At 38.3% G+C, this 14,522-nt stretch overlaps 2 protein-coding genes across 2 annotated transcripts; one reads left to right on the plus strand and one right to left on the minus strand.

Moving 5' to 3' along the window:
* Positions 1-1,351: 1,351 nt before the first annotated feature.
* Positions 1,352-4,005, minus strand: LOC103465819 (troponin I, slow skeletal muscle-like). Its single transcript, XM_008410989.3, has 5 exons — positions 3,897-4,005; positions 2,176-2,307; positions 1,999-2,088; positions 1,756-1,926; positions 1,352-1,663 (listed from the first exon to the last, which is right to left on the minus strand). Exons 2-5 carry the CDS (start codon positions 2,278-2,280, stop codon positions 1,577-1,579), a joined length of 453 nt encoding a protein of 150 aa, XP_008409211.2. The 5' UTR covers positions 2,281-2,307; positions 3,897-4,005; the 3' UTR covers positions 1,352-1,576.
* A 1,480-nt stretch (positions 4,006-5,485) lies between these two features.
* Positions 5,486-14,479, plus strand: LOC103465817 (interleukin-17 receptor A). The gene is made up of 11 exons (XM_008410987.3): positions 5,486-8,284; positions 8,388-8,409; positions 9,042-9,176; positions 9,312-9,430; positions 10,190-10,307; positions 10,549-10,596; positions 10,691-10,836; positions 11,470-11,538; positions 11,628-11,697; positions 11,796-11,882; positions 11,969-14,479. The coding sequence occupies exons 1-11, from the start codon at positions 8,162-8,164 to the stop codon at positions 12,898-12,900; spliced, it is 1,869 nt and encodes a 622-aa protein (XP_008409209.3). The 5' UTR covers positions 5,486-8,161; the 3' UTR covers positions 12,901-14,479.
* Positions 14,480-14,522: the final 43 nt, after the last annotated feature.

The following is a 14,522-nucleotide window of genomic DNA, read 5'->3' on the forward strand; positions in this document are numbered from 1 at the left end:
GTGTTGGACGTTATGACATGAGAAAAAAAGGAAGAAAGGAAAAAGGAAGTGAGGACAATTTATTTATTTATTTTTTTTTGTATAATAAATATTCTTTCACAGATATTAGAAAAACGTTATCACTTACGTTTCAGACATGTTTTTTGCTCCTGTTGAAAGATTAGACTTTTATTTTTATCAGTTCAGGTGATTTTTTACATAATTTGCCTTAACGGTTCTTGCAGTATAAAATCACAGTCTATTTCCATGTTGATTTGATCAAATAAAATGTATTTTGAAGTTTTTCTGCAGTCACACACATTTTATTGTCATCAGTTTTGCTCAGTCATCCAGTCCTTGGAGCTCCATCATACTGACTCTGAGCCTTTAAATTAGTAACACTTCATGCTCAAGTGCTGTGAATACTTGGAATGATTTTCCTTTTTGAATCCCATTTGGGCTCCAAGGTTAGAGTAGCTATCTAAAAATCACATTCAGGTTTAATTTGTGTAAACTAAATGTATAGTACAAGTTAGGATTTTATTTTTTTGTTGAAAATTTGTGATCTCAGCTATTACTTGGATAAAAAGTCATAATGCTGTCTAAAATATCAAAATTTTGGTTTAAAAATCTGTATATTTGCAGCCCTTTAATGTATAAACAGTAAACTAAATTTGAGCTTTCTGCTAAATATGCCAATGTAATCTAAACTCAAACTTTTAGTTTGTTTTCTTTTTACACCACACTGCATTAGGTGAAATGTATCTGTAAATTATTAAATCTATGCCACATTGTCATTAAACAAACAAAGAGATTAACGTACCTTATATTTAATCTCTGCGGAAAACAAGTTGATATGATATGACTCTGACTTTAAATAACAAGAACTAAACTCAAGTCTCAAATTTAATAGCTCCCATTGCCTTCTGTGAGTGGCCAACTAAAATAGCGTCTTCTGTCCTGACAGCCAACAAACCGTATATCACTACTCTTCCACCACCCTTTGCCAGGCTGTGCCGTAACACACAGTAGTCTCAATATGATATGATCATGTGTGTTTGAAAATTTTCTGATTCTGGTTATGCATCTGATTTTGAAAGACTTAAGTTTAATATTTTGGATTAGTAAGTTATTAAGTTATTTTTGTGCCTTAAGACAACTGCAGTTGTAAAAGTTTAGTAAAAAAACAAAAAAGCCATCTGGATGGTCAAATTGAGTGGTTAATCTTTCAAAAATAAAAAATAGTAAAGAAAAAGAGTGAGAATTCAAACATTTGGTCTGGGTGCTTTATTCAGCTTAATGTGTATTACAAATAGGGAGACAGCACCATCGTCTGTCCACTACAAATACTGCACTTCCATAGCGTAAAACCTTTTTCTTTTTTTGTACCACAATCTCAGTTTGCATTAAACTATGGCTATTATTCCTGCAGTGGTATCGTAATTTACATTTAATCATGACTAAACATTGTTATGATCGTTTCATTTCAGCATGAAATTCAAAACTTTTCAAACGCTCACGATACGATTTGACTCAACGACTGCGATCTGTAACGTCAGCATTTGGAAATGACTGATTACTTAATATGTGCATTGTTTCATTGTCCTGCATTAAATAGCTTCTTCCTGCCCTCCATCCCAGAGAGGGCCTCCACATTCTTACGCCAGTCGGTCACTTCTTCCTTCTGTTTGAAGAAGAAAAGAAAAAATAAATAAACGATTGAGGACAATTTTGTCATTTTTTTTCTTTATATTTGCATGGATTTTGGCATTTTACCTTATCGTCTTCTTTTTTCACCGTCTTGAGGTTTGCCTTGAAGTCGGCCTTCTTGAGTTTGGTAGCGTCTGTGCACGCGCCCAGCATGTCGTCTGTGGTCTTCTTCACTCTCTTCAGGCTGGGTTTCTTCATCCCCTTCAACTCGATGATCTTCTGTTTCAGCGACACAATCTGCCAAACAAGCATCCCCCGTTCAGGAAAGACCGCCACGTCTGCACGCATCATTACCAACCTTCCGCGTACCTCATTCTCGTTTTTGTTGACTTTAATTTGCATGTCGTAGCGCGTCTCGTCAGCGACGTCAAGCTTCTTCTGCAAGTCTTTGCAAAGTTCCTGTGGGGGAAAAAAAAAGGAGAGGATGCAGTCAAAAGGGATGTCAAAAAGTGATGGGTTGCTTAGTGGTATTTTCCGCGAGAGTACCTGGAGTTCCTGGGCTGACAGTCCTGACAGCTTGAGCGGAGGAACGCTCTCATTTACAACTCTTTCCTTCTCCAGTTCTTTCTCTTGACTTTCAGCGACCAGCATAGAAGCTGCCTTCTTCAGCAGCTTACCCTAAGACACAACGAGGCCACAGTTAGAGAGCTGGTAAATGCAACTGGGGCTTTCAAAAAGCGTTATATAGCAAGAATGTTTTGATTATTGTTGCTGCTGACCCCAATCTGTGTCATTTAGAAACGGGCTTGAATCAAAACAATACACACTTCTAAAAGCACAGGAGCCGTAAAGTGCATCAGGGTAACTAATATCCAGGTTCCTTGCTGTTACATGCTCCACTTTACTAATGTGAATATGGTACTTAGCAGTGTTAACACTTATGTGCTTTTTTTCCCCTAACATGAACAGTTTTCTCACAACAGCGTATTTAGTACGACATTCTAAATATGCTGCTCCAACACTAACTATATTAAGCAAAGCTACTACAATGTTCTGACACATACCCCTTTGTTTTCCAACAAAATATTTGACTGGACATAATTTAACTCACTCAGATGCAACTCACTTTTTAGCACTTGCTGAAAGTGCCAGGCTAATTGTATTACATTTAATCTCTGTGTTGATATGATTCACGTCCCAAGAGCCAGATTCTGTGGCTGAGGATCGGATTGCCAAGCTCCCCGCCCTCGGTCACCACCCATCTCACTCTGCACCTGACCTCGCTCTGCTTTGGCCCCTCTCACAGGTGGTGAGGCCGTGGGAATGGAGACCCACCTCTCCTTTTCGGGCTGTGTCCGATTGAGCTCCGAGGGTACATGAGTGGGGACCCCGGTGGCCCGGATACGGATGAGGGAACACTGTTTTCAGTGATTGTGTGCATCATAAAGGGTCTTTGGGCTGCACTTTGTCTGGTTCCTCACTTAGGACCTGTCTGCCTTGGGAGATCCTACCAGGGACATGAAGGCCCTGACAGCATAGCTCCTATCACTGGGACACTCAAACCCCTCCACCATGATAATGTCACAGCCCACGAGCTTTGCGGAGGTCCTGACAGATAGAACGAAGTCATGGACACAAGTGGCCAAGATTGTTTTTTTTTCTATACGGTGGCTGGGCTCTCCCTTAGAGATAGGGTGAGAAGCTCAGTCATCCAGGAGGGACTCAGAGTAGAGCCGCTGCTCCTTCACACCGAGAGGAGCCAGTTGAGGTGGCTCGGGCATCTGGTCAGGATGCCTCCTGGACGTCTCCCTGGTGAGGTGTTCCAGTCAGGTACCACCAGGAGGAGACCCAGAGGAGGACACGCTGGAGGGACGATGTTTCTCGGCTGGTCTGGGAACGCCTTGGGATTCTCCCAGAGGAGCTGGTCCCAGTGGCTGGGGAGAGGGAAGTTTGGACCTCCCTACTTAGGCTGCTACCCCCACGACCCGACTCCGGATAAGCAGAAAAATGACTTGTATGTGGACAAAACTCTGAAACGAAGAGTTTATTAAAAAATTTTATGACTAGTCTTTCAGCTGCATCTTACCAGATATTTTAAGAAATGTCAGTTTTTATTTATGTCTGGGAAAGAGAGACATTTAGCTGCAGGTAAACAACAAAGCAAATCATGTTTCACTCATCAAACAAGAGCTCCAAACCTGCAGTTTGCGTTGGGACATCATTTATATACTTTGGAAAAATATGGCTTTCAGAGCTACAAGACTTACTTTTATGAGCAGTCGACGTGTGGCTGCAAATTTCCTTTTTGGCTTTCTCTATGATAATAAAAAAACAGAAACATGTCAGGTTTCTGCATCGTTTACTATGAATTATTTTCCATTGTAATTTATGTACATTTCATTTCATAGCATTTTGACTCACCGGTCTTCATCATCACATGAGTTCAAAAACCACCACAAAATAAAGAAAAACAATTAATATCATAGAAATAGTCATTTTAAACATGTAATAAAACAATGAAAAAAGAGAGAAGCCGACAGTTACTCTTCATTGAGTAACATGAAACAATGATTCATCACTTTAAAACTTTTTCCATACATTCAATTAAACTAAAAAACAATAAAATCTGAGGACAAAATACAAAAAAGTGCCATAAACTATTTGCATGAGTCTGCACAACTTTAAACTAAGACTTTGTTAAAGGCCCTTTTGGTAGTAGCCTTTCACTTTGCCTCATCTTAATTTGAAAATATTTGCATACATATTTCCCCCGCAAGGTTCGGGGACATTTTAGCCAGACTTCAGTGTCCTCATGGAGGGACATGAATCCTGTCCTGTGCTGTAGGCGAAACATGTGAAAAATACAGGAAATAGTTGCAAGCTGCACAACACAACTACGCCTTATTGAAATTTTATTCCGTCTTGCCATGGCCAGCTTGTCAATCTTACCTATTCGTTAGTTAAGGAGAAAAGCATGTGTTTTGTGGCATCCCTGTTGTTCCATATTTATCCCAGTTTTTGGTAGTTGTTTCTATTTGATGCTTGGGGATTTTTTTTCTACCCTTCCCCTGAGCTGTACCTTTGATCCTTTTTAACTTGTCATCAACCTAAACGTGTCAACTCAGGACATCCAAACTTTATTTTTAGCACAATTCTCACTGCTGTGTGCGTAAGACGATCGAATCAAAAGGCACTTCAACAAATTATTAATTTTAAGGGTTTTCAAATTTGCGGTATTCTCATGTTTTGCTTCTTTTTTTAAATTTTAACTTTGAATTCACTTCAACTGTACAGGATACACGTTACGCTATGTGTAGAAAAAAGTTTGAAGTGATTTTTCAGAGCCTCTTTTTGGGCATAAAAATAGAAAAAAAATTTTAGACCCACTTTAGGTTGAATTTCTCTTTTTTTTGTATTATTTAGAGTACTGTTATCAATAGTGAAGAAATCATGAGATTATTACTCACCCCTCAGACATCGCAGCAGTGTATCGTTCCTGAGAAGAAACAAAGTGTTTCACCGACCATTTCGAACTCACTACATTTATGTCTCAATTAGAACCATTTTGTGGACCAGACGTTTTTAGTATTTCATGTGAGTTCATTCTCACATGAAATATGCATGTATTTCATGTGAGAATGAAATACATGCTATATGCAAGTATTTAATATTGTTGATTTTGAAATAGGCTTCTGTTCTCTTCCAGGCACGTGTTTTTAAAAAGAGCTGAGGTGGAGCTTGTTGTACAGCTATATTTGACCACATTGTCACCATTCCTTCCTGAGTGCTGCATGCTTTCGCTGGTTTGACGAATCCAGGCAAGATGCAGATGATCTGCAGTATGCAAACATAACATATGCCTTCATATCTGCTTTTTTGTCTATTTTTATTCTTGTTTTTCTAGCAGCAAAGGGCACATTTTAACAAAAAAAAAAGCACACTATTTAAAGAGAGCTTGCACCATAAATAGTCTGCAGCTTTGCCAACCGTTTTATAAAGGTTAATCATTATCAGCTGTCATATCAATAACCATAATTTTGTTAGTCTCATATTGCGCTGGCTGACCTAGGCGATCGAGAATTCAGAAAGTAGCTGGAGGTGAAAGTCAAAACTAGGCTGCCATGTTCAAAAAGTCACGTTAAGACCTTGACAAAAGTGGCGACCTGGGCGTGCATCTCATACGCAAATACCAGGGCAGTGTAAGTTTCAGGGAATGCCGCCTTCATTATTTTAGCAAAGTTAGACTTGACACGGCCCAGGCAAATATTGTAGATAATGTTACGTAGATTCCTGGGCTGCTGTCACTGCCTTCTCTCCGTCTCACAGTGCTAGTTGGAACTTTCTAAGCTGTGCTCACAATAAGCCTAATTGACTGCTATTTTCTACTGATAAAAGGTCATTGACTGCCGCGCTTACCTTTGACGATGAGCGAAAAACAGACGGGCCAGCAGTTTAGCTGTAAAGGAAAAGCACTTTATGATAAATAGTGAAAGTTCTGCGTATTCAAAGCAATCATGCTATTGGCTCATTAAAATAGACCCCCTCGTCCACCTGACAGTTCCCACATCACAATCCACAATGCCTTTTTGATTTGCCCTCAACCCGTGACCCATTTATTTCATGTGATTGTCTCGCACAAGGACACACCTCACACGTCTCTGCAATGACAGCTGAGCTACTCTCTTTCCAGAGGCCATGAGCTCGGAGTATGCGTTCCTTTTAAACTGGTCGCATGGTGTTGCCAAGCAGAGGCCAGAGGATTGTTTCAAAGACTTGTTGTTCTGAGGAAGCTTTTACTGCCAATGGTACGGTACAAGGTGCAAAAGAATGCAGGCAAATACTGTATGAATGCTACAGTTTTATATTAGTAAACAACGTGGATTATATAAAGTAAGTAAAGTAGCAAAAAAAAAGCCCTTACATGGAAGGTCACAAACATCCAGAAACACTGTTTTGGTTAAGTGCTACCGTAGGATCTAACTTATAATTGCCTTGATTAACCTCTTATGTAGAGGGAGATAGCCCATACCCTTTTGTCTGGAAGGGTTTCAAAAGACCTTCCTATCTGTCGGTCTGGTGACATGTGATACATCTGACCACAGAGTCCAGTAGGAGACAGAATAACTCAGAGACAAGGCGATAAGAATTAACACTTTCCCACAGCCACATTGCTGTACTAAACATGGTCTCTTGCAAAGTTATTCACACCCGTTGTATTTTGTCTTGTTACAACCAAAAAATTAAAAATAAAAAAAAATCCTGTGTTTCTTTTTAGGACTGGTGGTTACTCTCAGAAGCAAAATAATGTCCTATCCTAAAATTGAAATGACACAAGATTAAAAAAATTTTGCTATCAGTTAGGGGTGCACCAATTTATCGGCCAGCCGATTTATTGGTGCCGATTTCCTTAATTTTGGGAGATTTTTACCTATGAAGCCGATCTTATCCACTGGTCTTATCTAGGTTGGCAAAGGTCTAAGAATCAACCCCTGTCCTCTTTTGCTTTCTGATGAGAAAGGTTTGATTGACAGCCCCAGCCCACCAAGTTGTCTGCACATTTAACAATAGTGACCTCACTGTTGCCAAATCAACAACTTTCTTGCTATATTTAGCAACATTTCAGACAAAACATATTGGTATCGGCCAAAATCAGAATCGGCAGGTTAAGCTTTTTAAATTATCTGTAATCGGTGATCGGCCAGAAAACTGCAATCGGCGCATCACCATGTTTCAGGGCTCAAACTCTTGTACCAGACTTCAAACAGAACTTCTTATGGTTTTCTTTCACCAACTCACTCCAACCCATTCTTAATTACAGATCAGATAGTGTGTGTAGTGTAGGTTTATCACGTTCCAATTTCTTACCACAATGCTGATACAATGCAATATGTAGAACTTCCTGGACTGCAGTAAGCTTGAACTAACTAAATACTATGCATTCGAGCCGGCTGTCACTGCAACATGTTTGGTAACTCCTGCTGTTTGATGCAACATAAAACTTCTTAATATAAAACATGGTAGGTCCTCAAAACTTTTGCAAGGCACTGATAAAGAAGAATGAATAGATTTAGCTGTTAGAATCTCAAAAGCTCTGAAAAATGTCTTTATTGATCTTCCTAACTCAGTCATGCTGTTATTTTTCTGATTTTGCTCAGCGTGTGTGAATATGAAAGGTCCTTTTGACCTGTAAAATCAGGTCACCTTCTCAGTATAAATATGTTAGTTACTGCCCTCTAGTGGGGCTGCCTCTTTGTTTCAGAGGTAAATGTGCCCTCTGGCATTAATTTACATGGCACGCTCTACAGTGATGAAAAATATTGAAATGTGTGCAGAAATGATGGAACCAAGACATTCACATAGTGCTCTCTTTTCTATGAAAATGGAAGCCATTAACCACAGCTGAGAACGCCTCCTTCCTGTGTTATTCAGAAGTCACAAGGTGATAAAAATCAGACAAATAACACAGGATGACAGCAGACAACTCTGAGCTCTTGTCTTACTTGAAGCTTCTCAGACTGCCTTGAAAATATAAATGCAAAGTTTTATAATGATCAGTTTGTCTTTTTTAATTTTCGGTGCGATGGCTGCACTCAAAGCCTCATCATCAACATCACCGTCATCTCTTAGGATTTTGACAAAGGACTGCAATCAGACGGTGAGATCTAAATACTGCCTTAAAATCTAATGGTGCTTCTACTAAAATGAGCAAGAATTACATGAAAGCATGTATATTTTTCTGTTTTTTCTTTTATTTGCAGGGCCTTGACAATTACAGAGAGTGTAAGTACATATATTTTTTGCTTTAAATTGTATTACCATTGACAAACTGGTCACTTAAACATACAGAGGCTCTTAAAGATCTGCACATCTTTGTTAATAAAAGTTCTTGTGATGTAATAAAAATGAAACCATGATACATTATTTTCCCTTTCCACCAATAATGTGATATTTATTCTGTACAATTCAGCTAAGAAAACAAACCCTTCAGAGAAGAAAAAATATTGAATAACCTGAATAAATAAAAGTTTGCACCATGCTTGAGAGAGTACACACTTGATTATCGCGAACCTGATTGATGTGAGATAAAGTTAGGGACAGAGGCATTTTTTTATTCCAAAGAAATAATCCAAGCTTGGGTAAAATCTCCCATCCGATAATAACATGTTATGGTCTGACAAAGCACTTACCTTTGGGACCATATTTCCAAATGTATGTTTGGCACAAAACCAACGTTATAATATAAAGGAATACCAGCATGAGGTTTTTCTTTTCTTCAGCTTTTTTAAGCCAGATATACATAAATGTCATTTTTTTTAGGAATCACAAAACAATGTGACACAGTGACAGGGCTGTGTGGATTTTTAAGAGCCACAGTGGATGACATATAGTAACATAAAACCCTCCAATGTCAGCCAACTGCTCAGACATGGAAAAGGTTCCTCAGGTGAAAGCTTCTACAGGTCCAGAGTGGGATTCTGTACAAGTAAAAACCAGCAAGGATGGATCAGTTCCTGTTGTGAATGTGTCTTGGAAACTACAAAGTGATGGTGAGTAAGTCTCGTTCCAAAAAATATATATATATATATCTGTATTTTTATATAATTTTGTTTTTTATTATGTAGCCTGGTTGGATGAGTCATAAAGAGTCATGAACTTCCTCAGGAACTTGTTTGTGTTCACAGCGTCCGTAAGGGCAATCAAAGGCTCAGAGATAAACATCAGAGATGAAACTACAAATCAAAGTGTGTGCGAGCAGATTCATTTCTCTGTTTATGACATGGAAAATTCAAAGCAGGAAAGGGTAAGAGCAAGCAAGTGTTTCTGTTGTCATCAAACTTACTCTTTTGTTTTATACCATTCTGTTTTCACAATCAGGTTTATGCTTTCCTGCGATTCCATCAGTCTCTTTGAGGACGATTTAAAAAACACAACTTTTATTTTAATACTCAAACCATTTGGTTGTTTAACCTCATTTGCCATCTATTGACTCCAATAGAACGTCTGGCTTCCTGATAAAACTTTACATTTAAAGCTGTTTTTTTTGGTCCCTTAGCAAAACAGCTCTTAGACATATTTTAAAATATGAGATGTTTCACTTCTCTTTTTAAATTATGTAAAGGCCTGGCAGTCTACTTTATCTTTATTGTTTTAGAGAAATACAAATCTTTATTTATAATGTATTTATTAAAATAAAAACACAACTAGGATGACAAATAACCCAGTTTCTATATTGTATTGACGCAACAAAAATGACAAAAGAAATAAAAATAAAAAATTTGTAATTTGGCTGTTTATGTCTCTGGTCTTGCTGAAATATTTCTCTCTCATGAACGGGGGCCTCAGAAAAAAATTTTGGCATCATTTTTAAAACTTGTTTTTTTTTTTATCATTGCAACAGGGATTTTTCAATTTATTTACTAAATAAATTCAAACTGTTTGTCTTGTAAAGTACCTTAGAATGACATTTGTTCTGTGTTACACATCGAATTAAACTGATTGAAATTTTAAGAATTAATTTTGATCGTGGCACTATTTTTTTTCTTTTGTTAATTGCTGCTAGTGGACTTTTTCCTTGACTGTTGAGGTAGAACCGGAGCATACGTACACCACCACAGTGTTTCACTTCCCTGAACCTGACCTCGGATATTACAGGATTGTGACCCAAACTACTGTACCAGGTGATTCGTCTTTTGATAGAGACAGTGACAGTTATTTAGAATGAGCTTTAGTTTAATAGAAATCAATTTAGAACAGAGAAAAATGCTTACTTTTATTAACATAAGGTCCTGCAGTCCAGTGATGTTACAAAATTTTGTCTCCCACTACTGCAAATACCAATACTTAAATAATGTCATCAATAACAGCAATACATATAAAATGTTCTAACCAGTAGTTTGTTATATCGTCTGTTCGGACCAGGATGTAAAGACACCAGAATCAAAAACTCCCAACTGTGCCAGGAGAACGGTAAATGTTTCATCTTCTCTTGAGTTCAAATGTGGCACACAGGAAGCTCAAGGACTAAAATACAGCTGATTTGGTTTGTCTTTGGATAATTTAGGTAGTCTATGGAATCCCAGGATAGCTGCTGCGCTCAGTGACAAGAAAGATTTGATTAATGTGGAGTTTGACTCGGCGGAGCATTCAGAGAGCTACCTCGTCTCTATCCAGAGTGGAGGTGTAAATTGTTCCAAACTGGTCAATAAGGTAGAGCACCTCCACAGACGCATCTTGATAAAATGCATCTTATAAAAGTTTTTGCATTCCTATAATTAAATCCAAAAATAGAAGCCCCTTAATGCTGCTCATAATGTGGAAAGTTAAGTGTGAAGAAAACATGTAAAAAGCACACAAGCAACACAGAGAAGACTGTGAAGTAAAATCCATTTAGGCATTTTGGTGAGAGTCAATTGACTGTGGATTAAATAGCTGGAATTAAACTCAGTGGCCCAAAATCCTCTTTTCAGATGAAAGTGAATTTTGCATTTTGATTGAAATCAACATCTTAGCATTTGAGGGAAAACTGAAAAGGCAGAGGATTCAATTTTCAATCTGATGGTTGGTCTACTGACAGATTTTATTAAGCTTTTGTGTAGATGTGGGCTATTTCAGTTGCTAACAACTGAGGTTAATTAAATCCCTGTGGCTGCCCTTTTATTGCTCAATGTAGGAGGTTTTACTTTTTGAATTACATTGCTGGAATAAATTAACTTTAAGATACTATTCTGTCTTATTTTAGATGCCCCTGAAGGAACCTCATCTATGAAAATAAACTATTGGGGTAATAACTCTTACATTCCTTATGTAGGATTAATTATTTTCTGTTTGGTAAACCAACAGGAAAACAGGACGCGTCTGAATGTGACGCTGGGGTGTGTTTCGTTTCAGTTGTCACAATGCGAAGTAACGGTGAGACCGATTTCCAAAGCCAAATCTTAATGAAACAATACTTTCTGCCGTGAGAACATTTTAAGAGTTTATCTCACTTTATTTTACAGATCCAACCATATTTCATTGGCTGCAAAAATAACTGTGAGAGTGCTAAGAAAAACATAACAAGAACGCAAAGTAAGTTGCATGTTTGCAAGTTTTCAAATGAAATGTTTTGCTCTTCTTTTTCTCTTAATAATATTTTTCTTCGTTTCTTGATATTTCTTTAATGACAGACAGCAGATCTATAAAGATCTGTTTAGGAATGATGTTGATCTTCGTTGGTTTTCTTGTTTATTTGCTGCAGAAAGCGTCTCACAAAGGTTAGTTTCCTTCCAAATGCACTATACAAAAAAAAACATATAACAGGAGACTAATAAATAAATGGTGACTTTATTTTGCATCTCAGCAGCTCCAGTCACTCCTGCCTCGGCTGACAAGCAGCAACCGGACGTTTTTCACGTTCAAGAGAGAAAACGTGTCCTCGTCATTTACTCCCTCGACCATCTGTTATATAAGAACATCGTTCTGAAGTTTTCCGCCTTCTTGGCGGCAAAATGTGGCACAGACGTGGTCCTGGACCTGCTGGATTCAACCAGACTGGGAGTACTGGGCAGCATCCAGTGGCTTGAGTGGCACAAAGAGCAAATCGAGAGGTCTTCAGATAAAATATTAATTCTTTGCTCCCGAGGAGTCCAAGCTAAATGGAGAGCCATGTGCGGAGGCCAGCAGGTTTTTCTGAGAGAGGATGCTCTCTCTCCTATCGGTGACACGCTCACTCCTTCCCTCACTCTCCTGGCGCCATATTTTATCCGCTCGGCGTCGTTTGAAAAGTATATCGTGGCGTACTTCGATGACGTATGTTCCGAGGCAGACATCCCCTCGCCCTTCAAGATTACAGTGCGCTACAAGCTGATGAAGCAGTTTGAGGAGGTCTTCTTCCGAATCCTGAACACAGAAAAACACGAACCGGGCCGAGTGAAGCAAATCAGCGGGCTCTCGGAGGACAAATACCACGAGTGTCCTTCAGGGGGCGCCCTAAGAGACGCCATAGAGGCCTTCCGCAAGTATCAGCTGGAGCATCCGTTCTGGTTCCAGGAGGAGTTACTGGAACGCTCCGAGCTGGAGGACCTGGAGGCCACAGAGGAATGCGATGAAGAGAAAATAAGAATCACAGACCACTTAGCATGTGTGTTCAATTCGGTCCGACTCATCAGTGACATGGAGATCCAAAAACGTGTAACAATAAATGAAACAAAGGTTCGGCTGGCTGAAACGCATCAAATGTGCTCAACGCTGGAGTTCAACTCTCACACTGTACAGGGCATTCAGCTGCTTTAACGAGATTACCTGGAGGTTTTCACCTCCCCATTTATTTCAAGGGAGAATCATATAAATCTCTTGTCACTGTTGTGTGATATTTAAAGGGTTAAATGTTATTTATATCCTTGGCAGGTTTGGGGTTAAAGTCTACTTTTTATTTTATTTGTGACAGGAAGAAAATGATTAGGAATTAAAAAGGTTTTGCTTTTATTTGGAGTAACAAAGCAGAAATCCCAACTCGAACCTTATTGAGAATCTGTATAGGGAGTTAAAGATTAGGGTGATGGCCAGGAGGCCTTCCAGTCTCGAAGACTGAGAGCAAACAAGTAAGCTGCTCAGCAATTATGAAGTTTTAATTGATGTAAAAGCCAATAAAAAATTTTTCACTCATCATTGAGAAGGGCTTAGATAATTTTTGACAGGTGTTTTCTTTGTTTTATTTACCTTTGTTAATAAAATGTAAATGAAAAATAGATTTTCCATCTCTTGAGAGACGCTTGTATAATTACCAGAAACTTGTTGGCTTAATAAAGATAATTTCGTTCTCTAGATCAGTCAGCACTGGACATTTTTTATATGAGCATGATTGTTGAATTGTTTTTTGTTTTTCCCATGTCGCAGTGTAATTGTAGTCTTTTTGGCAGGTTACAGCTCAGACAGTAGAGCTGTGCTTGATGGTTTTGGGCTGTGTAAATAGTGTTTGGGTCAAAGTTTACTTCCCTGGCCAAAGTTTGTTGCATTTTCATTAGACAAGAGAAGGTAAGCTTCAAACTTTTTGGGGGGGAGAATCGGTTTTTGATAAAGGTCTGGTTTGAGGAAATAATAATAAACTGCAAAATGTTATGCTGTAACTACTTTGGATTTAGGTATTTTTTTGATGTAACTGGACAAAGTTTTTGTTTTCCTTTCAAACAATCGTTCTTGTATTAGAAAGATCTTTCTTGTATTAGTTATTTTTCACAGCTTGCTTTTCTTTATTAACTATGTTTTTTTTGTTTCCCCTTTGGATAGTTTTTTTTTAATGTCCTCAAAACTAAAATGTGCATTAAAACCTAAAGAATTTGTTTTCTTTTCAAGCTGGTTCTGTCTTCAGAGGCTAAAGAGGATTTCTTTCAGGGCAGTAAAACTACATCTCTGCTCCAATGTGCAGTTTTTAAGAATTTCCTTTTGTTGCTGTTGCTGTGTGCCATGGAGAAGAGGCAAAATAAAAGCGCTAGCTTGTTTGGGTATTTGTGTGTCTATTTGTGAGAGTGGCCCCAGAAACGGGGAAAAGGGTGATGGGAGTTTGTGCCAGATAACTGGGATAAAATAAAAAAACAAAAAACCTCACAATGGCTGAATAGGATCTGTAACCTGTAGTGGCAAACCTGCTTTGAAAGCTGGAAATGACTTGGAAGCAAAGGTCTACGTTTACTCTTTGAGAACCGGAGGTAAAATTGTTCTTCATTCTAATAATGGCAGATATTTTCTCAATATCATTTTCCACAAATCTTCTGCTTTACACTTTTGATAGCTATAGTCTTCTGAAAATGGTTTTTTTTTTTCCTACATCAATTAATCTTTGAGTTGTATTGCTTCATAAATGTTAAATAAGCAGCCAGTAATGTGGTTTCCTCTGTTTCTCAACAGCAACAACAGCT

Source organism: Poecilia reticulata, chromosome 6 (assembly GCF_904066995.2).
Source record: "Poecilia reticulata chromosome 6, P_reticulata-male-v2, whole genome shotgun sequence".
Classification (NCBI taxonomy): Eukaryota; Metazoa; Chordata; class Actinopteri; order Cyprinodontiformes; family Poeciliidae; genus Poecilia; species Poecilia reticulata.

Coding starts and splice junctions, on each gene's coding strand:
- LOC103465817 (XM_008410987.3), top strand. CDS start 8,162: ATGCAAAGTTTTATAATGATCAGTTTGTCTTTTTTAATTTTCGGTGCG. Junction 9,177..9,311: donor TTGGAAACTACAAAGTGATG/GTGAGTAAGTCT, acceptor TTGTGTTCACAG/CGTCCGTAAGGGCAATCAAA. Junction 11,698..11,795: donor AAACATAACAAGAACGCAAA/GTAAGTTGCATG, acceptor CTTTAATGACAG/ACAGCAGATCTATAAAGATC.
- LOC103465819 (XM_008410989.3), bottom strand. CDS start 2,280: ATGCTGGTCGCTGAAAGTCAAGAGAAAGAACTGGAGAAGGAAAGAGTT. Junction 2,089..2,175: donor TGTCAGCCCAGGAACTCCAG/GTACTCTCGCGG, acceptor TTTCCCCCACAG/GAACTTTGCAAAGACTTGCA. Junction 1,664..1,755: donor TGAAAAAAGAAGACGATAAG/GTAAAATGCCAA, acceptor TTCTTCAAACAG/AAGGAAGAAGTGACCGACTG.